At 42.5% G+C, this 27,774-nt stretch overlaps 1 protein-coding gene across 1 annotated transcript in view; it reads left to right on the top strand.

The window, feature by feature from the left end:
• adamtsl2 (ADAMTS-like 2) overlaps window positions 1–27,774 on the top strand; it is a 251,356-nt gene that overhangs the window by 54,014 nt on the left and 169,568 nt on the right. The window contains exons 9-10 of the mRNA XM_043719728.1: window positions 8,647–8,727; window positions 10,447–10,622. Coding sequence (XP_043575663.1) covers window positions 8,647–8,727; window positions 10,447–10,622 — 257 coding nt within the window. The remainder of the gene's footprint in view (window positions 1–8,646; window positions 8,728–10,446; window positions 10,623–27,774) is intronic.

Below are 27,774 nucleotides of genomic sequence, written 5' to 3' on the forward strand. Positions count from 1 at the left end.
TCCCCTTTTTGAACAAGGGGACCACATTTGCTATCCTCCAGTCTTCTGGGACTACTCCTGTAGACAAAGAGGGCATAAAAATCAAGGCCAATGGCTCTGCAATCTCCTGCCTTGCTTCCCAGAGAATCCTAGGATAAATGCCATCAGGCCCAGGGGACTTATCTATTTTCACCCTTTCCAGAATTTCTAACACCTCTTCTCTACTTATCTGGACAATTTGCAAGAAATATCAATGGAAAGGAATTTCTTTATTTTGTGAAATGTGTTTTCAGCAATACTGTGTGTAGTAAACACTTGCTTATTGGACTGGAGGAATGTATACAGTAGAATTCTCCAAGCATTCTTCCTTTCCTTCATTATTTATTAATGATTTAGACATGCACGTATAGACCACAATTTCAAAATTTGTGAATGGCACAAATCTGTTTTGAACAGTGAAGAGGATAGTAATAATCTTCAAGAAGATTTAAGCAGCTTGATGGAATGGCAAATAACAGCCAAATTTAATTTAATGTAGAAGAGTGTGAATTGATTCATTTTAGAAGAACAAGGAGAGATACCAATATAAAATAAAAGGGGTAATTCTAAACTTGCAAGAGCAGAAGGCCTTGTGGGTATGGGGTGTGAAATGTTGAAGGCAAGTTAAGTGATAAAGTGTTTGAATTTTAGCTTCATAAATATGAGCAAAAGTACAAAAACAAGATCATGATAAGCCTGGCTGAAACATGGGCTTTGCCTCAACTGGAGTGTTCTTTTCTGTATTGGCTAGCAAAGATATAAAGGCATTAGAGAGAGTGCAGAAAAGGTTTGTATGAATGGCTCTGGGAAAATGAAATGCAATTATATGAAAAAGTAAGAAGAGCTAGGGCTGTTTAACTTGGAGAAAAGAAGAGTTGAGGAGATTTGGCAGGTATTCAAAATAATGGGAGGTCTGCATAGAACAAATAGGGAGGAAATTTTTAGGGGTCTTATTGACTTGGGTGGGATTTGTGGCAGAATTGGATGAGAAGTCCAGCAAGGCCTATCTTGATCCTGGGGACCTCCACTATACCTTTCATTTTTTTGCAAATACAAAGGTGAGTTTCTTGTTAGACAATGGCAAGTTGCCAATTAAAGGAGAGTTTTTTTTGGTTAAGTGGCTTACTAACACCATAACTGGCCTTATTTTTAATGAGCTTCCTATCTTGTCAAATGAGCAGATCAAACTGGACATCTAGAATTCTTGATTGGAAGTCAGTATAGGTACCCGGCAACTTCAACTTGCCACTTGCTCCAAATGATCTCCATGTTGGACACTGGGCACCAATGTTTCAGGTGAACTCCATGGACACTGGTCACAAACATTGGCATTTGATATGTGCCAGCTTTTAAAAACCCATAAGGTACGTCTCCAATCCCCTTTATAGTTTTTATCTGCATTTTGATGCTGCATCTCGGGTTGTACTAGCAACTGAAATTCTTTTAGTCAGTGGATCTAAAGAAGGGGAATTCATGGAATGCTTACAGGATGGCTTTTTGGAACAGCTTGTCATGGAGCCCACAAGAGAGCAGGCTATTCTGGACCTCGTGCTTTGCAATGAACCAGACTCTATAAAAGATCTTAAAGTAAGGGAACCCTTAGGAAGTAGCGATCATAATATGGTAGAGTTCAGTCTGGAGTTTGAAAGGGAGAAGGCAAAATCGGATGTAATGGTGTTACAGTTGAATAAAGGTAATTATGAGGGCATGAGAGAGGAACTGACTAAAATAAACTGGAACCAGAGGCTAACCGGGAAGACAGTAGAGCAAAAATGGCAGGAGTTTGTAGGTATAATTGAGGACACTGTACAGAGGTTCATTCCCAAGAAAAGAAAGATTAACAGGGGAGGGACTAGACAACCTTGGCTGACAAAGGAAGTCAGGAAATGTATTAAAGAAAAAGAGAGATCCTATAAAATGGCTAAGAACAGTGGGAAATCAGAAGATTGGGAAGGATACAAAAGCAAACAGAGGATAACAAAGAGTATAATAAGAAAGGAGAGGATCAAATATGAAGGAAGGCTAGCCAGTAATATTAGAAATAATAGTAAAAGTTTCTTTCAGTACATAAGAAACAAACGACAGGCAAAAGTAGACATTGGGCCACTTCAAACTGATGCAGGAAACCTAGTGATGGGAGATAAGGAAATAGCAGGAGAACTTAACAAGTACTTTGCGTCAGTCTTCACAGTAGAAGACATGAGTAATATCCCAAAAATTAAAGGGTGTCACGGGGCTGAGTTGAGGGTTGCCATTACGAAAGAGATAGTGCTAGAAAAGTTAAAAAGTCTTAAAATTGATAAATCTCCTGGCCCCGATGGGATACACCCTAGAGTTCTGAGAGAGGTGGCTGAGGAAATAGCAGAGGCATTAGTTGAGATCTTTCAAGAGTCACTGGAGTCAGGAAAGGTCCCGGATAATTGGAAGATGGCTGTTGTAACCCCCTTGTTCAAGAAAGGATCAAGGCAAAAGATGGAAAATTATAGGCCAATCAGCTTAACCTCGGTTGTTGGTAAAATTCTAGAATCCATCATTAAGGATAATGTTTCTAAATTCTTGGAAGAGCAGAGTCTGATTAGAACAAGTCAACATGGATGTAGTAAAGGGAGGTCATGCCTGACAAACCTGTTGGAATTCTTTGAAGAGGTAACAAGTAGGTTAGACCAGGGAAACCCAGTGGATGGGGTCTATCTAGACTTTCAAAAGGCCTTTGAAAAGGTGCCACACGGGAGGCTGCTGAGCAAGGTGAGGGCCCATGGTGTTCGAGGTGAGCTGCTGGGATGGACTGAGGATTGGCTGTCTAACAGAAGGCAGAGAGTTGGGATAAAAGGTTCTTCTTCAGAGTGGCAGCCGGTGACGAGCGGTGTCCCGCAGGGTTCGGTGCTGGGGCCACAGCTGTTCGCAATATATATTAATGATTTGGATGAGGGAACCGGGGGCATTCTAGCGAAGATTGCCGATGATACGAAGTGAGGTGGACAGGCAGGTAGTACGGAGGAAGGGGGGAGGCTACAGAAGGTTCTAGACAGGTTGGGAGAGTGGTCCAGGAAATGGATGATGGAATTTAACGTGAGCAAGTGCGAGGTCTTGCACTTTGGCAAAAAGAATAAAAGCATAGACTACTTTCTAAATGGTGAGAAAATTAATAAAGCCAAAGCACAAAGGAATCTGGGAGTGCTAGTCGAGGATTCTCTAAAGGTAAACATGCAGGTTGACTCCGTGATTAAGAAAGCGAATGCAATGTTGTCTCTGATCTCAAGAGGGTTGGAATATAAAAGCAGAGATGTACCACTAAGACATTATAAAGCTCTGGTTAGGCCCCATTTGGAGTACTGTGTCCAGTTTTGGTCCCCACACCCCAGGAAGGACATACTGGCACTGGAACGTGTCCAGCGGAGATTCACACGGATGATCCCTGGAATGACAGGTCTAACATATGAGGAACGGCTGAGGATACTGGGATTGTATTCGTTGGAGTTTAGAAGATTAAAGGGAGACTGTACTGCTGCAGTCACTGTTTTGGGTGAAAGTGCTCAATCCCATGGTCTACATCTTCAAGCAATTCAATCCATTTAGATGCACCTGTTCTGTAATTAATCCTCGTGGAGCAGCTTTTACTGACACGGACAAGAGATTACTGGAGCATCGGGCTCAGGATAAGTGCACAGCGCAGGATTGAGCAAAAGATGTTTTATTGGAAACGACAGGTTTCTGTGGCTTTCTCCAGTCGTTTATTTCATTTGTTCATTCGGTTCCCCCGAAATATTGCGTGCAGTTGCTTGCAGTTTATGCCCGGATCAATAGGGGCATAAAGTGAAGTTAAGAGCTGGAAAGGGTTGGGGAGATATGCAGTTAGGTCTAACATATGAGGAACGGCTGAGGATAGTGGGATTGTATTCGTTGGAGTTTAGAAGATTAAGGGGAGACTTAATAGAGACGTACAAAATAATACATGGCTTGGAAAAGGTGGATGCTAGGAAATTGTTTCAGTTAAACGAGGAGACTAGGGCCCGTGGACACAGCCTTAGAATTAGAGGGGGTCATTTCAGAACAGAAATGCGGAGACATTTCTTCAGCCAGAAAGTGGTGGGCCTGTGGAATTCATTGCCACAGAGTGCAGTGGAAGCCGGGACGCTAAATGTCTTCAAGGCCGAGATTGATAGATTCTTGTTGTCTAGAGGAATTAAGGGCTATGGGGAGTATGCTGGTAAGTGGAGCTGAAATGCACATCAGCCATGATTGAATGGCGGAGTGGACTCGATGGGCCGAATGGCCTTACTTCCACTCCTATGTCTTATGGTCTTATGGACAAACAGCGAGCTTGTGGAATAAATCCGGCTGTATCACCATCTTGTTCGCTTGCTGTCACAGCAGTCACTCACCCTGAAGCTTGCAGGTCTCTGGCTTGCATTGCTTTTTTTTTGTGCTTTGCCCCCTCAGCCAGAGATGTCAGGCTAATGTTATTCTGTCTTGATTAAAAACTGAAAGAGCTGCAGATACTGTGTATATTGGAAACAAAAACAGAAGTTGCTGGAAAAGCTCTGCTGATCTGGCAGTAATTATGAAGTGAAGTCAAAGTTATAAAATTTCAGGTCAGGGTTCTGAGGAAGGGTCACCGGACCTGAAACGCTAACTTTGATTTTTGTTCATAGATATTGCCAGACCTGCTGAGCTTTTCTAGCAACTCCTGTTTTTGTTAATATTCTGTCTTGCCTTGCCACTTGGCACAAACATAAAGCCAGGAATCTTGTCATGATTGATTTGTCAGTAGTCATTCAATTTTACAGTACAGAGAGAGGCTATTTGACCTATTGTCTGTACTGGTTTCCGAAAGAGCTACCCAACTAGTCCTATTCTCCAGCTCTATTTCTGTAGCTCTCTAAATTCATCACTTTTCAAATATATATCCAGTTGTCTTTTGAAACTTCATAAGGAATCCACCTGTACCACTCTTCTAGACAGCTCCTTCCAAATCCTAACAAATCTGAGTAAAAATGGTTTTCCTCCTCTTATTCCTAGCTCTCTTGCTGACAGTCTTGGAATTGTGACTCCTAGTTCCAGACTTACCAAGTAGTGGAAATGGAATATCTTTCTTTACCTTGTCAAAATTGTTCATAATTTCCAACACCTCAATCAGATCATCTTTTAATCTTCTCTACTTTGAGGACAATCAACTGAATTTCTCCAATCTTTCCTTCTATCTAAAATCCTTCATTCCTGGTATCATTCTGGTAAATCTCCTTTGCACTCTCTCCTAGACTTTAACATCATCCCTCCAAATGTGCCCAAAAGTGAACACAGTACTCCAAATGTGGTCTGACCAATGATATGTAGAGATGTAGCATCACTTCCTCACTTTTTTTACTGTACTCTTCTGTAATCCTGTAAGACTTCTGAACAACTGTTTCACCTTGTCTTGCCAAGTTCAGATAATTAAGCATCTGAACACTGAGGTCCCTCTGCTCTTGTACTTTTCTTAGAAAGTTGTACCATTGAACCTGTGTATTTTCTTTCTATGTCGTACCAAAATGCTCACCTCACGTTTCTCTGCATTGCAGTGCATTTGGCCAATTTGTCAATTTGAAGTCACATCATTCTAACAGTTCATTGTTCTCCCTAGCTTAGTATTTTCTGCAAATTTAGAGATTTCTTTTCCCTGAACACCCATCTCCAAATTGTTTATATAAATCAGAAAAATTGTCCCAAATTGATCCCTGTGGAATGTCACTTTTAAGTTGTTATCCATCTGAGAAATATCTATCTATAACCACCTTGTTTCCTATTTTTTAGTCACCTTCTAATCCATGCTGCCAATGACCCATCAATCTAACCATGTCTAATTTGCTAACCAACCTGCCATGTGGCAATGTATCAAATGCTTTCTGAAAGTCCAAATATACAACCTGCACCTCATCTCCCTCATTCACTGTCTATGTGCCCTCTTCAAAATAACTCCATTAAATCAAATCTGTCAGACATTACCTGCCCTTGACAAAGCCATGATGACTGTCTAGTATTAACTTCTTTTTCTAAATGTATATTTACCTTATTCTTCACTATAGCCTCCAATGGTTTTCCCATTGACATCAAGCTGACAGGTTTGTAGCTTCTTGGGTTATCCTTTGCACCTTTCTTAAAATGTCATGTTTGCAATCTTCTGGACGCCAGGATTAATCCAGTGTTCAGAGAGTCTGGAAAATTTCTGTTAACTGCTCCTCCAGTTCCTGGCTTACCGATCTCTGTAATCTAGATGCACCCCATCTCTACCTGGAATGTTGCCGGATGTTTCAGGCTTCTTCTTTATCTATTACTATACAGCTCATTACCAGTTTTCACTTTTTTCCTTTGTGGGCTGTTTTTCTCCTGGAATAGGAGAGAGAGAGACACACACAGGTATTACAGAAAAAGGAAGTGGGTGACACAGCTGTTACTTTTAGCATAGGTGGGAAGGTGTGACAGTGGGCAGTGCAGGTGATCAGTAGGATTAGTGCTGTTGAAAGTTGAGGTGGGTAACAGCACATGGGAAGATGTTGCACACAATGAGTGAGCATGAGTCTTGGGCGTTAGATACAGCAGAGAAAGAATGAGTTATAAGAGAGAAGCTGGTGTTTTATGGAAGAGTGGAGAAGCTCATTGACCTTATTACTAATCACTGTGCATTCCTCCAGATGGTTTGAGGCTGTTTAGAAACTGGCAGCAGTCTAGAAGCAGGCTGGCATGATCTGGTGTCTACTTCTGGTCCTGGGTGAAAAGTAAGTCCCACCTGTAACACCATCCCATCCAGCAGGACCTCCAGGTTCTTGCTCAGAGAGGCCCCAGGCAATGCTTGTCAGAAACCCAGAATGTTCAGGAGAACTGGGTTCAAATCCTGCCTTCTGTGGAATTTTTATTCAATAAATATCTGGAATTAAGAGTCTAATGACCATGAATAAGTTGTTGATTCAGGAAAACCCATCTGGTTCATTCATTCCCTTTAGGGAAGGAAACTGTCATCTGTTTCCAGTCTGGCTTACACATGACTCCAGACCCATAACAATGTAGTTGACTCTTAATTGCCCACTGGGCAGTTAGGGCGGCACGGTGGCTCAGTGGTTAGCACTGCTGCCCCACAATGCCAGGGACCCGGGTTCGATTCCTGCCTTGGGCGACTGTCTGTGTGGAGTTTGCACATTCTCCCCATGTCTACATGGGTTTCCTCTGGGTGCTCTGGTTTCCTCCTACAATCCAAATATGTGCAGGTCAGGTGAATTGGCCATTCTAAATTGCCCATAGTGTTAGGTGCATTACTCAGGAATAAATATAGGGTGGGGGAATGGGTCTGGGTGGGTTACTCTTCAGAGGGTCAGTGTGGACCTGTTGGGCCAAATGCCCTATTTCCATACACTAGGGAATCTAGGGATGGGCAATAAATGCTGCCTGGCCAGCGATGCCCTCATCCTGTGAATGAATAAAGATACCTGCCACACTGGCTAGCAGTTTCAAGTGGAATGACTCATTGCTGTCCTAGTAAGTCATACCTGTAGTGCCAGATGACCACTTATGTGCCTGATAGGTGCTAGATAGAAAGAACAAATTACAGCAGATGCTGGAATTTGTACTGAAAACAACAAATGCTGGAATTACAATGGGTCAGGCAGTATCCATGGAGATAGAGGAAGCTATGTTTCGAGTAAAGATGACTCTCTTGAAGAGTCTTCTAGACTGGATATGCAGGGCTTTCTCTCTAGTGTTGGTTTGTCCTGTGTATAATGGCATTTGTTCCCATACTAACTCCAAAATGGAAAGACTTTGCTTATGTGTCAGCAAACTTGGCTATGTTGCCCCCAGTCCCAATGTTCACTATCATTCTTATTTAGTGTGTGGGCGATTTGCTTAAATGCATATTTCCTTTTTTTATTTGCACGATTACTTCCTTGATATTTCATTGGGAACAACTTGAGCATGGCCAGTGCAGAAAAGTTAGAATTGCTGTATATTGTTTGGAGCTTAGAAAGAACATTGCTTAATTCCCTGATCCGAGCCATTAGTATGAATTGTTTAATTCTTTGGTGAACTGATTCTTATTATGCTGGAATTTCTCAAACAGTGGCAAGGAACCTGTGACAAGAATACCTGCTGCCAGACGTGGGGGAGGAAGTCTATGCTGCACCATAGTTCATGTTAAACTCCTGATAGAGTCACCACCGTAACTAATTAAAAGACTCCAATCGACTTACTGTCCTCTTTTTTTTTTTTCCCTTTCTTCCTGAATTGTGTTAAGATACAAGTGTCATGGATAAATGACATTTGTTCATGTGTGGATCTAGATAGTGTTATAAATTCTACTACAATGGTCATCATGTCTGAGACTGATCTTACCTATGTATTTTCAAGAAGAGATCCATCCACATTTGGGCATACAGAATGTAGGTGCACTGTAAACCTCTGACACCACTAATGATCATTAACTGACTGACATTGCTTTCTCAACCCATTAAATCTTGATCTGTATTTTTTTTTACCCTAAAGTATTAGTGTGAGGTCCATTTTTGCAAGGTAATCCTCTTGGCTCGTGAGTTATACTATGATGTTGGTTACTTGCAGATTGACATGGACTTTGATATGAAAATTTGTTAAATTGTTTCCTAGGTTATTCTCTGATAACCCACATCCCAGTTGGTGCAACAGATATCCAAGTAATTGAAAGAAAGAAATCTGATGATGTTTTGGGTATGTATAAAAGTATCTGAAGTTATCTATGTATTAGTTGCACAGGAGTTAGACTAAGTATTCAATTGTCTTTTCCTGAGTAATTAGTAACTGCAGTGAAATCCTCCAGATTCTAAGTTTTTAATAAATGGATACTCGTGGATGGTACCAGATGCTGGGAATTATCCATTGGAATCTTTGGTTTCCCAGGCAAATTCCTTGGAATTTGCTACATAAGGCTTTAAGAGTCCCAGTCTCCAGTCTATGCTGCTGAAACTATTATCTGGCCAACAAAAGGATGAGGTTTCTAAATTCTTGGAAGAGCGGGGTCGGATTAGAACAAGTCCACATGGATTTAATAAGGGGAGGTCGTGCCTGACAAACCTGTTGGAGTTCTTTGAAGAGGTGACAAGTAGGTTAGACCGGGGAAACCCAGTGGATGTGGTCTACCTAGACTTCCAAAAGGCCTTTGGTAAGGTGCCACACGGGAGGCTGCTGAGTAATGTGAGGGCCCATGGTGTTCGAGGTGAGCCACTGGTATGGATTGAGCATTGGCTGTCTGACAGAAGGCAGAGAGTTGGGATAAAATGGCAGCTGGTGACAAGCGGTGTCCTGCAGGGTTCAGTGTTGGGGCCGCAGCTGTTCACATTATATATTAATGATCTGGATGAAGGGACTGGGGGCATTCTAGCGAAGTTTGCCGATGATACGAAGTTAGATGGACAGGCAGGTAGTACTGAGGAAATGGGGAGGCTGTAGAAAGCGAATGCAATGTTGTCAATTATCTCAAGAGGGTTGGAATATAAAAGCACAGTTGTGCTACTGAGACTTTATAAAGCTCTGGTTAGGCCCCATTTGGAGTACTGTGTCCAGTTTTGGTCCCCACACCTCAGGAAGGACATACTGGCACTGGAGCCTATCCAGCAGAGATTCACACTGATGATCCCTGGAATGGTAGGTCTAACATGAGGAACGGCTGAGGATCCTGGGATTGTATTCATTGGAGTTTAGAAAATTAAGGAGAGATCTAATAGAAACTTACAAGATAATACATGGCTTGGAGAGGGTGGACACTTGGAAATTGTTTCCATTCGGCGAGGAGACTAGGACCCTTAGAATTAGAGGGGGTAAATACAGAACAGAAATGCGGAGACATTTCTTCAGCCAGAGAGTGGTGGGCCTGTAGAATTCATTGCCACAGAGTGCAGTGGAGGCTGGGACGCTAAATGTCTTCAAGGCAGAGATTGATAAATTCTTGATGTCACAAGGAATTAAGGGCTACGGGGAGAATGCGGGTAAGTGGAGTTGAAATGCCCATCAGCCATGATTGAATGGCGGAGTGGACTCAAAGGGCCGAATGGCCTTCCTTCTGCTCCTATGTCTTATGGTCTTACGGTCTTAAAACATTCCTAATCATTGACTCCCATATGATAGTTCTTTAGGAAATTCTGTCATTATTGTTGTTTATCTCCCCTCAAAATAGAATAGAGGATGAGCATTAACACTGAAAGCCTCTGTTCCTATGTCATCACTCGTAACAGTTTGTTCTTTCAAAATATGTGGCTTGCTACCCTTTCTAAAGACAGGATCATTTCACCCATACATAGTCGTTCAGGTTCCAGTGAATCTTGCATTATAATTTCTAGGTTTGGTATTGTGTTTTTCTATTAAATCTGAAGCCATGGCAGTGACCTCCTGGGGAACAAATGAGTTTTATTTGTGCTTTTGTCTACCCTTCAGCTGTTGCAGATGAATCTGGAAACTTCTTTGTGAATGGCAATTTAAAAGTGGAAGGTCCGAGAAACTTTCACCTTGCAGGCACCATTTTTAAATATAGGAGACCCATGGATGTGCATGAAACTGGTATTGAATACATTGTGGCTCAAGGACCGACTGATCTGGGAGTTAATATTCTGGTAAAACCTCCATTTTTTTTTAACGCAAAATTTGTATTCATCAAAGTTTCTGCAGATTTATGAACCTCCAGTAACAATAGCAGTATAACTTTTAAAATGCTAAACTTTCCATTGAAACAACAAAATATGCTGTTTTTGAATGTGCTGAATAAGTGCCGATCATAATGGCAGATGTATCCAAAGTTTCTTTCATGGTTTTGTGCAAACAAAAGCTTGTATTCTAGATACAATAAATTGTTAACGAGGTCACATTGTGAATAACTGTTTGCTCACACTTCTCAACCATCTGAGGAAAAATTAAAATAGAATAGGCCATATGGTTCCTAGAGCTTGTTCTGATCATGTCTGAGCTCTGTTTTCACCCATCTCCCACATCCCATATCCCTCAGCGCTCTGAGGGATCAAAACTCTGTCTATAGATCTGAACACATCTGAATATGTTGAACATATGAGCATCCATAAACTGTCTGGGCTAGACAATTCCAGTGATTCTTAAGAGTGAAAAAACTTCTCACCTCTGTACTGAATTGTTGTCTTATCCTGAGACTGTGCCCCTGTTTTGTTTTCCCCAGCCGAGAAATCTCTCTCATCCTATTAAACCCTTTTGGAATGTTGTATATTCTACTGAGATCACCACCTCTCCCTTTTTTTTTCTAAATTTTTGGAGAATGTAGACCCAATTTGGTCTGCCTCTCAACCCACAACAACCTTCTCCATGCAGAAAACAAAGTACCACAGGTGTGCTCTCAAGTCCTATACATTGTAGAAAGACTTTCTCATTCTTGACCTTCAACCCTTTGTAATAAAGCCAACGTAGTAGTGGCCTTCCAAATTGCTTGCTGTACCTGCACAGTAATTTCCTGTGTTCCTTGTACTAGTACACCCAAATTTCTCTGAACATTTAAGCGGTTTCACTCACCTTGAAATTTTTTTATTCTTACTAACAAAATGAATAACCCGATTAACATCGAAGTAACATTCACGCCACACAAGTATCGGGCAATGAAAATCTCCGACAAGAGAAAATCCAGCTACTGCCCCTTGACATCAATGGCATTATCATCACTGGATTTCCCACTATCAACACTGAGGTTACCGTTGATCAGAAACTGAACTGGACTAACCATATAAATACTGTAGCTATAAGAGCAGGTCAGAGGCGAGGAAACCTGCAGCGAGTAACTCTCCTTACAACTCTCTCAAGCCTGTTCACCATCTACAAAGCACAAGTCAGGAATGTGATGGAATATTCACTGCTTACCTGGATTAATGCATCTCCAACACTGAAGATAGCATCCCCGATAAAAGCAGCCATTCGCCATCTATGACATTCAATCCCTGTAGTACCATAGCACAGTGGCAGCAAATGTGTGTCAGTTCTGCTATAACACATGTTCCTTCACACAAATTGGCTTTAACGTGAGTGAAGAATTTAGACCATTATTTGTAGAACACAAACTTTCCTTACCTGTATTGAATATAACATGATTCCGGCCCCATTAGGTTATATGATGCAGCTATTGCTTGATTTACCTATAACGCGAGATTACACTAGGACGGAACTATCATGTTACATCAGAAGTAACCATACAAGATGTATTGTAGTAACTCACCATGCCACCTTTGACAGAACCTTCCAAAATTTGACTTCTACCACATAGAAAGACATGAGTGATTAAATGTATAGGTAAAAACAATGACTGCAGATGCTGGAAACCAGAGTTTAGATTAGAGTGGTGCTGGAAAAGCACAAGTTCAGGCAGCATCTGAGGAGCAGTAAAATCGTCGTTTCGGGCAAAAGCCCTTCATCAGGAATACAGGCAGAGTGCCTGAAGGGTGGAGAGATCAATGAGAGGAGGGTGGGGGTGGGGAGAAAGTAGCATAGAGTACAATAGGTGAGTGGGGGAGGGGATGAAGGTGAGAGGTTAGGGAGGAGTGTGGAGTGGATAGGTGGAAAGGAAGATAGGCAGGTAAGACAAGTCATGGGGACAGTGCTGAGCTGGAAGTTTTGGAGCTGGTGTGAGGTGGGGGAAAGGGAAATGAGGAAACTGGTGAAGTCCACATTGATGCCCTGGGGTTGAAGTGTTCCGAGGCGGAAGATGAAGATTTCTTCGTCCAGGCGTTGGGTGGTGAGGGAGTGGCAGTGGAGGGAGCGGCAGTGAAGGAAGCCCAGGACCTTCATGTCCTCAGCTGAGTAGGAGGGGGAGTTGAAATGTTGGGCCACAGGTGGTGTGGTTGATGTTCCCTAAAGCGCTCTACTAGGAGGCATCCAGTCTCCCCAATGTAGAGGAGACCGCATCGGGAGCTGTGGATGTGCAGGTAAAACTTTGGATGTGCATTACAACCTGCAAGTTCCGTTACAAACTACAGACTATCTTGACTTGGAACTATATCACTGTTCTTTCACTGTTAGTGTCAAAATCTTGGCAATTCCTTAAATGCGCACTCTCTGGGCCCCAAACATTGCAGTAGCTCAAGAAGGCAGTGCATCACCACCTTCTGTAGGACAATTAGAAAAAACATGAATGCTGGTCCGAGTCAGTGATGTTCACTACTTCTGAACGAATAAATACATGATTTAAAAGGTAACTGTATGTCTTTCATTTAAATACCCAACTAACGATAACACAAAATGAGATTAATATTGTTTAAATAATTGTCTAAATTATTTTGGATCAGGAATTGAATGTCCCATACACCATCATGTTTAAAAGCCATGGACATTTTGGGTGAAGGGTACAGCCCACAAATATGTCCAGGGGTGTCTGGTTTAGAAATAAGGTTGCTTCTGGAACTGAATTTCCTGACTAGACCTGATCTAATGCCACGTACATCTGATATACAACAGAGATTTCTCAAAGTCTGGATTGCCCTGAGGGACAGGATGGTTGTTGGAGGTTCCTGGTTACAGATGTTTCAATAAGATTAGGGAGAGTGGTAAAAAAGGAGGGGGGTGGCGTTGCTAATTAGAAATGGTATAACGGCTGCAGAAAGGCAGTTCGAGGGGGAATCTGCCTTTTGGAGGTAGTATGGGCTGAAGTCCGAAATAATAGGTAAGAAGTAGTCACCTTGTTGGGTGTTTACTATAGGTCCCCCAATAGCAGCAGAGATGTGGAGAAACAGATTGGGAAACAGATTTTGGAAAGGTGCAGAAGCCACAGGGTAGTAGTCATGGGCAATTTCAACTTCCCAAATATTGATTGGAAGCTCTTTAGATCAAGTAGATTGGACGGGGCAGTGTTTGTGCAGTGTCCAGGAAGCTTTTCTAACTTAGTATGTAGATTGTCCGACCAGAGGGGAGGCCATATTGGATTTTGTACTTAGTATCGAACCGGGACAAGTGATGGGCTTGTTAGTGGGTGAACATTTTGGTGATGGTGACCACAATTCTGACTTTCACCCTGGTTATGGAGAGAGATAGGTGCATGCAGCAGGGTAGATTTTACAATTGGGGGAAGGGCAAATACGATGCTGTAAGACAGGATCTGAGGAACATAAGTGGGGAGCATTGGCTGTCGGGTAAGGATGTCGTGGAAATGTGGAACTTTTTCAAGGAACAGATACGACGTGTCCTTGATATGTATGTACCTGTCAGGCAGGAAAGAGATGGTTGTGTGAGGGAACCTTGGTTGACGAGGGAGATTGAATGTCTTGTAAGGAGGAAGAAGGAGGCTTACATAAGGTTGAGGAAACAAGGATCAGACAGAGCATTGGAGGGATACAGGATAGCCAGAAGGGACCTGAAGAAAGGGATTAGGAGAGCCAAGAGAGGGCATGAAAAACCTTTGGCTGATGCCATTGTCAAAAGATGTTCCCTAGTCATTGGCTCTCTTTCTTGCAACTATCAGAGTCTGTCTGACCCAGGCAATTCTCAACCTGGTTTAATATTTGATTCGAAGATGAGCTTCTGACCACACATCTGTATCATCTCTCAAAGTCCATATCCACCCCCATACCGTTGCCCAATATCTTCTCAGAATTGGCCCAGCAGTGGAAAATGGTGCGTAAAGAGTGACATCTTCAACATTGGTAGGATCTGGTGTGCACAGCGGCAAGGTGGTGGAGGAAGCATGGCGGCACAGGCATTGTTGATGGTGAGCTGGCTCAGGATTGATGGACTCTCTCAGCTATATATTAGTTCTTATTCTTAAAATTATTTAAAATAGTGCCAGATTGTGACGACAGTGGAAATACTGTAAAATACACATGACAATAAAATCAACCATCTCTCCCTCCTTCCCTCCCTCCCTCCCTCCATCAATCCATCCATCCAACTCCTCATTTAAGTTTCTGTTGCCTTACATTTGACTACTGCACCACATTCCTGGCTGGCTCCCAAGTTAAGCATTAAAATATTCCAAGCCTTGTGGTCCATCTTCTAACTCTCACCAATTTCCATTTAATTAGACCACCCACGTGCTCCTACATGGTTAGCTCCTTGTTAACTAACACTTGATTTTCATGATTTGGAGGTGCCGCTGTTGGACTGGGGTGTACAAAGTTAAAAATCTCGCAACACCAGGTGATAGTCCAACAGGTTTATTAGCAGCACTGGCTTTCAGAGAGCTGCTCCTTCACAACCATCTGATGAAGGAGCAGCGCTCAGAAAGCTAGTGCTTCTAAATAAACCTGTTGGACAATAACCTGGTGTCGTGTGATTTTTAACTTGATTTTCAAATTCTCATCCTTTATTTTCATGCTATTATCCTTCCCTATTTTGGTAATCTTGTCCAACCCTTAGAGATATCTCCAATTTTGGCCTCTTGAGCATCCTCATATGTAAGCAAAATACTATTTTAAACACATCTCTTTGATCAATTGCCCCTAATATTTCCTTAGGTAACCCAAATTAAATTTTATTTGATATTGCTCCATCAAGTTCTTTGGAACAGTTTATTACTTTGAATGCAAGTTGTTCCAGTTGTTGTTGTAGCAAGTGCAATTACTTTTGCATAGCACGTTCCTACAAATAAGAAATGACCAAGTTACCTGGTTTGAGGTATTAGCTGAGACACAAATGTTAGCGAAGACATTGTGAAAATTTCCCCCATCAAACAGTGGAGTGGCACCTTTTAAACATCAGCTCTGGCTTAGTTGGTGGCACTTTTGCCTGAGTCAGAAGTTTGTGGGTTCTAGTCCCATTACTGGATTTGAGCACTAAATCAAAACTGATATTCCAGTGCAGTTCTGCCGTGCTTGCTATACTGTTGGAGGTGCTGTCTTTTGGATGAGGTGCTAAACTGAGGCATTTCCTGCTATCTTGAATGCGGAATACAGGGTTAATGGTAGGGTTCTTAGTGAGGTGGAGGAACAGAGGGATCTTGGGGTCTGTGTTCATAGGTCTTTGAAAGTTGCCACTCAGGTGGGTAGAGCTTGTAAGAAGGCCTATGGTGTATTAGCATTGGTTAGCAGAGGGATTGAATTCAAGAGTCTTGAAGTGATGTTGCAACTGTACAGGACTTTGTTTAGGCCACATTTGGAGTACTGTGTGCAGTTCTGGTCGCTTCACTTTAGGAAAGATGTGGAAGCTTTGGAGAGGGTGCAGAGAAGATTTACCAGGATGTTGCCTGGAATGGAGAATAGGTCGTACTAGGATAGGTTGAGAGTGCTAGGCCTTTTCTCATTGTAACGGCGAAGGATGAGGGGTGACTTGATAGAGGTTTATAAAATGATCAGAGGAATAGATAGTAGACAGTCAGAAACTTTTTCCCTGTGTACAACAGTGTTACAAGGGGACATAACTTCCACCCTTCATCTTAAATTTATTAGATTACTAGATTACATTACAGTGTGGAAACAGGCCCTTCGGCCCACACTGACACGCTGAAGCGCAACCCACCCCTACCCCTATATTTACCCATTACCTAACTCTATGGGCAATTTAGCATAGCCAATTCACCTAACCTGCACATCTTTAGACTGTGGGAGGAAACCGGAGCACCCGGAGGAAACCCACGCAGACATGGGGAGAATGTGTAAACTCCACACAGTCAGTCGCCTGAGGCAGGAATTGAACCTGGGTCTCAGGCGCTGTGAGGCAGCAGTGCTAACCACTGAGCCACCATGCCGCCCTCTTATAGGCGGGATGTCAGGGGTAGGTTCTTTACCCAGAGAGTGGTGGGGGCATGGAATGCGCTGCTTGTGGAAGCAGCACAGTCAGAATCATTGGCGACCTTTAAGCAGCAATTGGATAGGTATGTGGATGGGTGCTTAAGCTCGGACAAATGTTTGGCACAACATCGTATTGTATTGTTCTATGTTCTAATTCTGCTGTTTGGACTGGACTTTACAGGGCAATTTTACATGTTGTCAGGCGAATGCCAGTTCGTAGATATTATGAAAATGTTTGGCTTGGGCCACAGGTGTTTCTAGAGTAGAAGCCTTCAGGACACAGCCAGGACAGTGTTAAGTCTGTAAACTTTGCAGTATGTAGTCTCTTCAGCCATTTCTTGATATCACATGGAGTGAATTGAATTGACTGAAGACTGTTATCTGTGATGCAGCATCTCAGGAGGAGGCTTAGATAGATCATCCACTTGGTATTTTTGCCTCAAGGTTGTTGCAAACCCTTTAGCTTTGTTTCACACTGATCTACTGGTTTTCCATCACTGAGGATGGAATACTTAAGTTTTTTTTTTAATTTTAGTTGGTTGTTTAATAATCTACAACGGTTCACAGGATGTGGCAGGATAACAGAGTAAAGATCTATTCTGTTGGTGAAATTATTTAGCTCTTGTCTATCATGTGCTGCTTCTGTTGTTTGGCCTGTAAGTAGTCATGTGTTGTATCTTCATCAGGTTGTCATTTTAGATATACTTAGTGCTATTCTTGGTGTGCATTCTTGCACTCTTCTTTGAACAAGGCTTGATCCCCTGGCTTCTGGCAATAGTAGAGCAGAGATGTGCCAGGCCATGAAGCTCCATTTTGTGCTTGAACACAGTTCTGCCTCTGATAGCCCATGACATAACGTGGATGCACACCTTGGTGACTGTCTGTCTCATATCTTCAAAAGCCTTTTCTGTTCTACAAGGGCCCCAGAAATGGGTGCAGGAGTAGACCATAGACATCAAGCTTGCTCCATCATTCAGTATGATCATGGCTGAGCTAATTCATTAACTCCACTTTCCTTAAGGACCAAGCATCTGTCTTTCCCAGCCTTAAATACCTGCAATAATGGAGACTCCACAGTCCTCTGAGAGAATCCCAAAGATTTGCAGCCCTGTAATTAAGGGAATTTCTCATTGAGTTCTAAATGATTAGCCCTTTATCATGAAACTGTTCCATTGTATCTTAGATTCCCCAACCAGTGGAATCAGCTGTTCAGCATCTACTCTATCAAATCCTTCAGATCCATGTACTTCTCCATGAAATCACCACAATTCTCCTAAACTGCATAGAATGTAGACCCAATTTTCTTAGGCTACCATCTTCATCACAGGAACCAATTTACTGAACCTTCACAGTACTGTCTCCAACCATAGGATCCCTACAGTGTGGAAATAGGCCATTCAGACCACAAAGTCCACACCAACCTTCCAAGGAGCATCCCACCCAATCCCTGTAACCCTGCACTTTCCAGGGCTAATTCACTTAAACTGCATATCCCTGGGGCATATGGGCAATTTACCACTGTCAATCTATCTAACCACATCTTTGGAGTGTGGGAGGAAACCAGAGCAGCCGGAGCAAACCCACACAGACACTGGGAGATTGTGCAAGCTCCACACCCAATCGGCTGAGGGTGGAATCGAACCTCAGTCAGCAGTGCTAACCACTGGGCCACTATGCTGCCAATGTAAGTAATTTTAAATGTGGAGGCTAAAATCACAGTTATGATACTCCATAACTGATCACCAAAACTCTGAAGAATTGTAACTTGCCTATTCCTGTACTCCAGTCTCTTTTAATAAATGTTAACATTTAATTGGTTTTTCCAATTGTTTGTTGAACCTGCATGCTAATTATCTCCATAAACAGGTATGTGGGAATGTAAGAAAGACAGTACATTAATTATGGATGACTTTAACCTTCATGTAGACTGAAAAAATCATGAGCAAAGATAGCCATAAAAAAGAAATAACTCCACTGTCATGAGAGAAAATGTGCTTTGGAAAGTAATGGGGCTGAAATCTGATAAGACCCTTTGAACCTGTTGGGCTGCTTTCCTAGAATTTTAAATGAAGTATCTACAGAAATAGTGGATGCACTGGTAGTACTATTTCAAGAATCCCTAGCTTCTGCCAAAGTCCCAGAGGTACCAATATAAAACCTTTAAAAACAAGTACTGTAGGGAAAAATGTTAGAATCTGTTACAAAGGATGTAAAAGCAGAACATTTAGAAATACCTAAATGCATAATATAATCCAGCAGAGTCAGTGTGGCTTCACGAAGGCTAAATGATACCTAACAAACTTTTATCAAAACTTTATAAGTTGGCGGCAAGCAGGGTAGATAAAGGGGATCTGCTAAATGTGATATATTTCAATTTCTAAAATGTGTTTGACAAAGTCTTACACATAAAGCTTCATAAGACAAGTGCTCATAGGGTTGAACAGTATATTAATATGGATAGAAGATAGCTAACTATTAGTGTGTTGGGATAAATAGGGCATATGCAGGGCAGAGTGCCACAGGGATCAGTGCTTGGGCTAAAATTTATTTATAAATGATTGACTAGTGTGATGGAAGTGATTGTACTGTTGCCAAGTTTATGGATGTCATGACAGATGGGAAGGCAAATAGTGAGGGTGACAGTTCTACAGATGGATAAACAAGTTAAATGAGTGGACAAGCTTGGCAGATGGAATATAATGTGAGAAAATTCCTCATACGTGAGAAATAAAAGAACGATCAGGGAGAAGATAGGGCCAATCAGGGATAACAGAGGGAACTTGTGCATGGAGTCTGAGCAGATAGGGGAAGTCCGAAATGAGTTTTTTGCTTCATTTTTCACCAAGGAAAGGGACCTTGTTGTGAAAACTTAGGACCTGGGAGACAGGCTTGACCAGGTCAAGATTGATGATGTTGATGTGCTGGAAATTTTGGAAAATATTAAGATTGATAAGTCCCCAGGGCCAGACCAGATTTATCATAGGCTACTCCAGGAAGCAAGATAGGGGGTTGCTAAGCTGCTGGTGAGGATATTTGCCTCCTCACACTCCACGGGAGTTGTACCGGAGGATTGGAAGGAGGCAAATGTTGTTCCTCTTTTCAAGAAGGGCAATAGGGAAATCCCTGGCAATTACAGACCAGTCAATCTTGTGTCTGTGGTCAGCAAAGTTGTGGAAAGAATTCTGAGGGATAGGATTTGACTATTTGGCAAAACATAGTATGATTAAAAGCAGTCAGCATGGCTTTGAGGGGCAGCTCATGCCTTCAAACCTTTATTGAGTTCTTTGAGAAGGTGACAAGACAGGGCGATGAAGGTCGAGCAGTGGATGTGGTGTATATGGAGTTCAGCAAGGCATTTTGATAGGATTCCCCATGGTAGGCTCATTCATAAAGTCAGGAAGTATGGGATACAGGGAGATTTGGCTATCTGGATTCAGAATTGGCTGGTTGACAGAGGGCAGAGAGTGGTTGTAGATGGAAAGTATTCTGCCTGGAAGTCAGTGTTGAGTGGGATCCCGCAGGGCTCTGTTCTTGGGCCTGTGCTCTTTGTAGTTTTTTTAAATGACTTGGTTGAGGGGTGGGTTAGTAAATTTTTGCAGATGACACAAAGGTTGGTCGATAGTATAGAGGGCTACTGCAGGCTGCAGTGCAACATAGACAGGATGCAGAGCTGGGCTGAGAAATGGCAGATGGAGTTCAACCTGGATAAATGCGAAGTGATGCATTTGGGAAGGTCGAACACGAATGCTGAATATTGGATTAAAGACCGGATTCTAGGTAGTGTGGAGGAGCAGAGGGATCTGGGTGTGAAGGTACATAGATCCCTCAAAGTTGCCACCCAAGTGGATAGGGTTGTTAAGAAAGCATATGGTGTTTTGGCTTTCATTAACAGGGGGATCGAGTTTGAGATGCGAGGTTTTGCTACAGCTCTACAAGCCCCTGGTGAAATCACTCTTGGAATATTGTGTCCAGTTCTGGTCGTCCTACTGTAGGAAAGATATCGAGGCTTTGGAGAGGGTGCAAAGAAGGGTTACCAGGATGCTGCCTGGACTGGAGGGCTTGCCTTATGATGAAAGGCTGAATAAGCTCTGACTCTTCTCTCTGGAGAGATGGAAGAGAGGAGACCTAATCGAGGTATACAAGCTAATGAGTGGAATGGATAGTCAATAGCCAGAGACTTTCCCCAGGGCAGGATTGACTGGTACAAGGGGTCATAGTTTGAAGATATTAGGAGGAAGGTATAAAGGAGACATCAGAGGTAGGTTCTTTACGCAAAGAGTTGTGAATGCTTGGAATGCGTTGCAAGCTGTGGTGTTGGAAGCAGAGTCCTTGGGGACATTTAAGCGACTGCTGGACATGCACATGGATAGCAATGAGTTGAGGGGTACATAGGTTAAGTTATTATATTTTACATTAGGATTAAACCTCAGCACAACATGGGCCAAAGGGCCTGTTCTATGCTGTACTTTTCTATGTTTCTAAAATGTGAGGCTATGCACTTTGATAGCAAGAATGGAAGAGCTAAATGTTTAAATGGGGAAGTCTTAGATTTTAAACTTTTATTTACAAGATTTTTTTATTGGTTAGATTTTTGTTGTCATGTGTACTCCAGTATAGGAATAATGGTGCAGGTGTTGGACAGGGGTGGGCAAGGTCAGAAGTCTAATTACACCAGGTTATAGTCCAATAGGTTTATATGAAATCATAAGCTTTCAGAGCATTGTCCCTTCGTCAGTGAGAGAGAAGCACAGAGACACAGATGTTATAGGCAGGAAGATCAAAAGATAATACAAATGTGGAGTGCTGACAAGCCGACTAAAAGGTCTCTCAGATAATCAAGAGTGTCAGATGGTGTGAGTAAAGTGTCAACAGCTGAATAACAAAACAGGGGAATTCACCAGGCAAATAAGGCTCTGGGAATTTTTCCAGAAACACCAAGATATAAGGAGCGAGCCCAATGAGTCAACCAACAAAACTGGAACTGTCGATAGAGATCCGCAGTGCAGCAACCAAAGAGAATCGAATTGGTCCCCTCTGGAAGGCTGCTGCCCTCGGCTCAAGCTGTGAGGACATGCGTTAACGCCAGATTCATCAGCTGTGCTCAAGGAAGTGCAGGATGCCACCCCAAGCACAATGTAATAGTATCTAAGCTCTCAAGATCAGTTATAACATCGTCATCAAATTAGCAAACAAAGGAGGAGCAATCATCATACAGAATAGAACAGACGACTGCTAAGAGGTGTACTGACAACTGAACAACCAGTAACATTTATAGACAGCTACCTGCCAATCCAAACAAAAAACACACCTGTCAACTCAAAAGACTAATAGATAGCTTTGATCTAGACCTTCAAAGTATCCTATTCCCTCTTATCCCACTTACCTCTCGCATAGAAGACTTCTACTGCCTTCCGAAGATGCACAAAGCCAACACATTTGGACAACCAATCGTATCAGGCAGTGGGACCCCGTGTGAGAACCTCTTTGACTATGTTGAGGGCATCTTGAAACCCATAGCACAAGGAACCCCCAACTACTGTCACTTCACTGCGGACTTAAATTAGATTCTCTACAGTGTGGAAACAGGCTCTTTGGTCCAACAAGTCCATACCAACCCTCCAAAGAGTAACCCTCCAAAGAGTAACCCACCCAGACCCATTTCCCTCTGACTAATGCACCTAACACACTCTTGTCAGTTTAGCATGGCCAATTCATCTGATCTGCATAGCTTTGGAATGTGGGAGGAAACCAGAGCGGCCGGAGGAAACCCATGTAAACACGGAGAGTGTGCAAACTCCGCCCAAGACAGTCACCCAAGGCTGAAATCAAACATGGGTCCCTGGGATGTGAGGCAGCAGTGCTAACCACTGAGCCACCGTGTCATTCCTTCTTACAGAAACTCAGAACCCATGGACCATTCGAACCAGAAACATTACTCGTCAGCAGATGTTTTGGCACGCTACACCAACATTCCCTAGATGCTTCATTGCTGCAACAGCCTCTATACTCCACACCAAAAACTCTCAATTTTCAGCTGCCGTCCTACAACTCATTTGCTTCATGCTTGACCATAGTGTCATCACTTTCAACAACCGGTTATTTATTCAGACACATGATGCACCAGTTGAAGCAAGATTTCTTTGCACAGGACCTCTGACTAACGCAGTATACCAGATATGTCAACAATATTTTCTTCCTTTGGACTCACGACGAGGAATCACTGAAACAATTGCATAGCAATATAAACCAGTTTCATCGCACGATCAGACTTGCCATGGATTACACATCAGAATAAGTCTCATTCTTGGACATGCACATCTCCATCAAGGACAGACATCTCTGTACCTCATTCTACAGCAAGCCTAGGGATAGCCTCACAAAGCTGCACTTCCCCAGCTTCCACCCTAAACATGTTAAAAAAGCTATTCCCTACAGATAAGTCCTGCACATAGGATCTGCTCAGATGAGGAGGAACACTACTGACACCTAAAGATTTTGAAGGATGTCCTCATAAGAACGGGATATGGTGCTCAATTCATTGCCAGCTCCAATGTGCCACAGTGACAAACTGCAATGACTTCCTCAGAAGGCAAACCCAGGATACAACTGAGTGCCCTTCGTCATCCAGTACTTCCCCAGAGCGGAGAAAGTATGCCATGTTTGCAGCCTTCAACCTGAAGGTTGCTGCACAGGTGGATAGAGTGGTCAAGAAGGCATATAGTATGCTTGCCTTCATTGTATGGGGTATTGAGCATAAGAGCTGGCAAGTCATGTTAAAATTGAACAAGACATTGGTTCGGCCGCATTTAGAATACTGTGTACAGTTCTGGGCGCCACATTACCAAGAGGGACACTTTGGAGAGGGGGCAGAGAAGGTTTACGAGGATGTTGCCTGGTATGGAAGGTGCTAGTTATGAAGAGAGGTTGAGTAGGTTAGATTTTTTTCACTAGAAAAAAAGAGATTGAGGGGGGGACCTGATTGAGGTTTACAAAATCCTGAAGTGTATAGACAGGGTGGATAGAGACAAGCTTTTTCCCAGGGTGAAGGATTCCATAACGAGAGGTCATGCTTTCAAAGTGAGAGGTGGAAAGTTGAAGGGGGATACACTCGGTAAGTACTTCAGAGAGTGGTGGGCGTTTGGGACATGTTGCCAGCAGAGGTGGTAGAGGCAGGCATGGTAGATTCATTTAAGATGTGTCTGGTCTGATGCATGAGTAGGAGGGAAGCAGAGGGATACAGATGCTTAGGAATTGACCAACAGGTTTAGACAGTACATTTGGATCGGCTCAGGCTTGGAGGGCCAAAGGGCCTGTTCCTGGGCTGTAAATTTTCTTTGTTCTTTATCATATTATTCTATCATTTTAGTTTTTCTCCAGCACCACTTTACTTTTAATATTTGTAATTATTTCTCTGTCTCATTTAATCGGGTTATAGGTGATCCCTTCACTTGTTACTCAGCTGTTGACACTTTACTCACAGTCTGATACTCTTTATCACCTGCAGAGACCGATTATTCAGCCTGTTGATTCTCCTCTCACACTCAATTTGTATGATCTTTTGATATCTTTGCCTATAAATTCTGTGCCTCTCTTCACATTAAGGGACAATGCTCTGAAAGCTTGTGATTTTCACTAAACCCGTTGGACTATAACCTAGTGTTGTCTGACTTCGAACCCAGTATAGAAAAACAGGAGTGCGGTGAAAAGTATAGAAGTTTTTTGGCAGAGATTAGATTCCCTTCAGTGTGGAAACAGGCCCTTCAGCCCAACAAGTCCACACCAAAAGTTACCATTCTAGAGGATCTCAGTGCATAAATCACAAAACTCTAGCGTTCATGTTCAGATAATTGGACTGCTAGCCATTATTTCAAAGGGAATGGAGTAAAAACAGGACACGTTTGTTAAACTATACGAGGGACTGGTGAGACTACACCTGGAATATGATATACAGTTTTGGACCCCTAATATAAAGAAAGATATACTCTCATTGGAGGCAGTCCAGAGAACGTTCATGAGATTGATTTTGAATATGGAGGGATTTTCCATGAGAAGAGGTTGATATAAGTTAAGATTGTATCCATTGGTTGAAAAGAATGATTGAAAGGCAACCTTATTTTAAAGCATATGAATCTTCAGGGGTGTGACAGGGTAGATGGAAGGAGGTGGATCCTCTTGTGGGAGAATATAGAACCAGAGGACTTAATCTAAGTAAGGGATGGGCCATTTGAGATAGACAAGGAGGAATGCCTTCTAAGAGTAATGCATCTGTGGAATTCTTTATCACTGAGCTGTGGAGGCTATTTCATTGAGTGTATTCAAGACTGTGATAAACACATCCTTAATAAGAGGGAATCGAGAGTGGTGGGGGTAAAGCAGGAAAGTCGATTGGAGTTGTGAACAAGATGATTATTTGGCAAATTCATGGCACATGTAATACAGTGTGGATAAATATGATGTATCCACTTTGAAAGTCAAAACAGGAAGGCAGATTATTAGCTGATTATAAATTGAGAGGGAATGTGCAATGAGACCTGGGTATTCTCGTACACCAGTCACAGAAGATAAACATGCAAGAGCAGCATCTGATCAAAGAGGCAAATAAAGTGGTGCTGGAGAAAAACTAAATGATAGAATAACATGAAAAAGAACAAAGAAAATTTACAGCCCAGGAACAGGCCCTTTGGCCTGTTAAAATGTTGCCTTTTATATATCTGGAATAAGGTGGGTGAACTTGCAGCATGAGTTGGTGCCTGGGATTTCAAGGTTGTGGCCATTTGACATGGCTGGATGAGGAATAGGAATTGTTGTTGCAGATTCTGGGATTTAGATGTTTCAGCAAGAACGGAGAAGATGGTAAAAAATGTGGGATGTGGTATTGTTAATCAAGGGTAGTATTACAGCAGCTGAGAATGTTTGGGAACTCATCTACTGAGGTAACTTGGGCTAAGATTAGGAACAGGAAAGAAGTCACCCTGTTGGGAGTTTTCTATAGGCCTCCGAATTGTTCCAGGGATGTAGAGGAAAGAGTAGCAAAGTTGATTCTTGATAGGAGCAAGAGTAACATGGTAGTTGTTATGGGGGACATTAACTTCCCCAATATTGACTGAAAATACTATAGTTCAAGTAGTTTAGGTGGGTCAGTTTTTATTCAATGTGTGCAGGAGGGTTTTCTGACACAGTAAGTAGAAATGCCGACAAGGGTTGAGGCCATATTGGATTTGGTACTGGGTGTTAGATTTGGAGATAGATGAGCACTTTGGCAATAGTGACCACAATTCGGTTATGTTTACAATAACAATGGGCAAAGAAAGAGGTATAACTGGAGGAAAGGCAATTATGTGATTAGGCAAGATTTTAGATGCATAGGATGTGGAAGGAAACTGCAGAGAATGGACAGACTTGAAATGTGGAGCTTCTTCAAGGAACAGCTACTGTGGGTCCTTGATAAGTCTATACCTATCAGGCAGGGAGATAATTGTTGAGAGAGGGAGCCATGGTTTACGAAAGAAGTTGAAGCTCTTGTCAAGAGAAAGAAGAAGGCTTATGTGAGGATGAAGCATGAAGGCTTAGTTAGGGGGCTTGAGAGTTATAAGTTAGCCAGATCTAAAGAGAGAGCTAAGAAGAGCCAGGAGGGGACATGAGAAGTTGTAGGATCAAGGAAAACCCCAAGGCCTTCTACCAGAAAATCCGGGATAAAAGAATGACTAGAGTAAGATTAGGGCCAATCAAAGACAGTCGTGGGAAGTTGTGTGTTGAATCTGAGGACCTCAGAAGCGCTTAAAGAATACTTTTCGTCAGTATGCCCTTTTCCAATGTGAAATGTTAGTGAGAATACAGAGATACAGGTTGCTAGATTAGATGGGATTGATGCTGACAGTTTAGGTTTTAGCAATTTTGGAAGATTTGAAAATACACAAGACCCCTGGAACGGGTGGGATGTATCCTTTGATTCTCTGGGAAGCCAGGGAGGAGATTGCAGAGCCTTTGGCTTTGATCTTTGTCATCATTGTTGACAGGAATAGTGCCAGAAGACTGGAGGATAGCAAATGTTGTTCCCTTGTTTAAGAAGGGGAGTCAGGACAATCCTGGTGATTATACGCCAGTGAACCTTACTTTGGTTGTGGGGAAGGTCTTGGAAAAAGATGAGAGGATTGATAATCATCTGGAAAGAAATAATTTGATTAGGGATAGTCAACATGGTTTTGTGAAGGGTATGTCGTGCCTAACTCACCTTATTGAGTTCTTTTGAGAAGGTGACACAACCGGTGGCTGAAGGTAAAGTGGTTGATGTGTTGTATTCAGTAAGGCGTTTGATAAGGTTCCACGTGGTAGGCTATTGCACAAAATATGAAGTTTAGGGATTGAAGGTGATTTAGCTGTTTGGATCCGAAATTGACGAGCTGAAAGAAGGCAGAGTGGTGGTTGATTGGGAATGTTCACCCTGGAGCTCAGTTACTAGTAGTGTGCCGCAGAGGTCTGTTTTGGGGCCATTGCTGTTCATTTTTATAATTGATCTGGATGCAGGTATAGAAGGATGAGCTTGGCAATTTGCGGATGACACTAATGTAGGCAGAGTTGTGGATAGTGCTGAAGAATGTTGTAGGTTACTGAGGAACATAGCAAAGATGCAGAGCTGGGCTGAGGTGGCAAATGGAGTTTAATGCGGAAAAGCGTGAGGTAGTTCATTTCGGAAGAAGTAACCGGAATGCAGAGTACTGGGCTAACGGTAAAATTCTTGGTAGTGTAGATGAACAGAGGGAGCTCAGTGTCCAGATGGATATATCCCTGAAAGTTGTCACTCAGGTTGATAGGGTTGTTAAGAAGACATATTGTATTGAGTCAGAAGAGATAGGAGAGGTCTTGAATGAGTACATTTCTTCAGTATTTACAAACGAGAGGGACCATATTATTGAGTGTGAAACGGACTGGTAAGCTTGAAGAGATACTTGTTAGGAAGGAAGATGTGTTGGACATTTTGAACAACTTGAGGATAGACATGTCTCCCGGGCCTGACGGGATATATCCTAGGATTATGTGGGAA

The sequence above is a fragment of the Chiloscyllium plagiosum genome, chromosome 30, assembly GCF_004010195.1.
Source record: "Chiloscyllium plagiosum isolate BGI_BamShark_2017 chromosome 30, ASM401019v2, whole genome shotgun sequence".
In the NCBI taxonomy this organism is placed as follows: Eukaryota; Metazoa; Chordata; class Chondrichthyes; order Orectolobiformes; family Hemiscylliidae; genus Chiloscyllium; species Chiloscyllium plagiosum.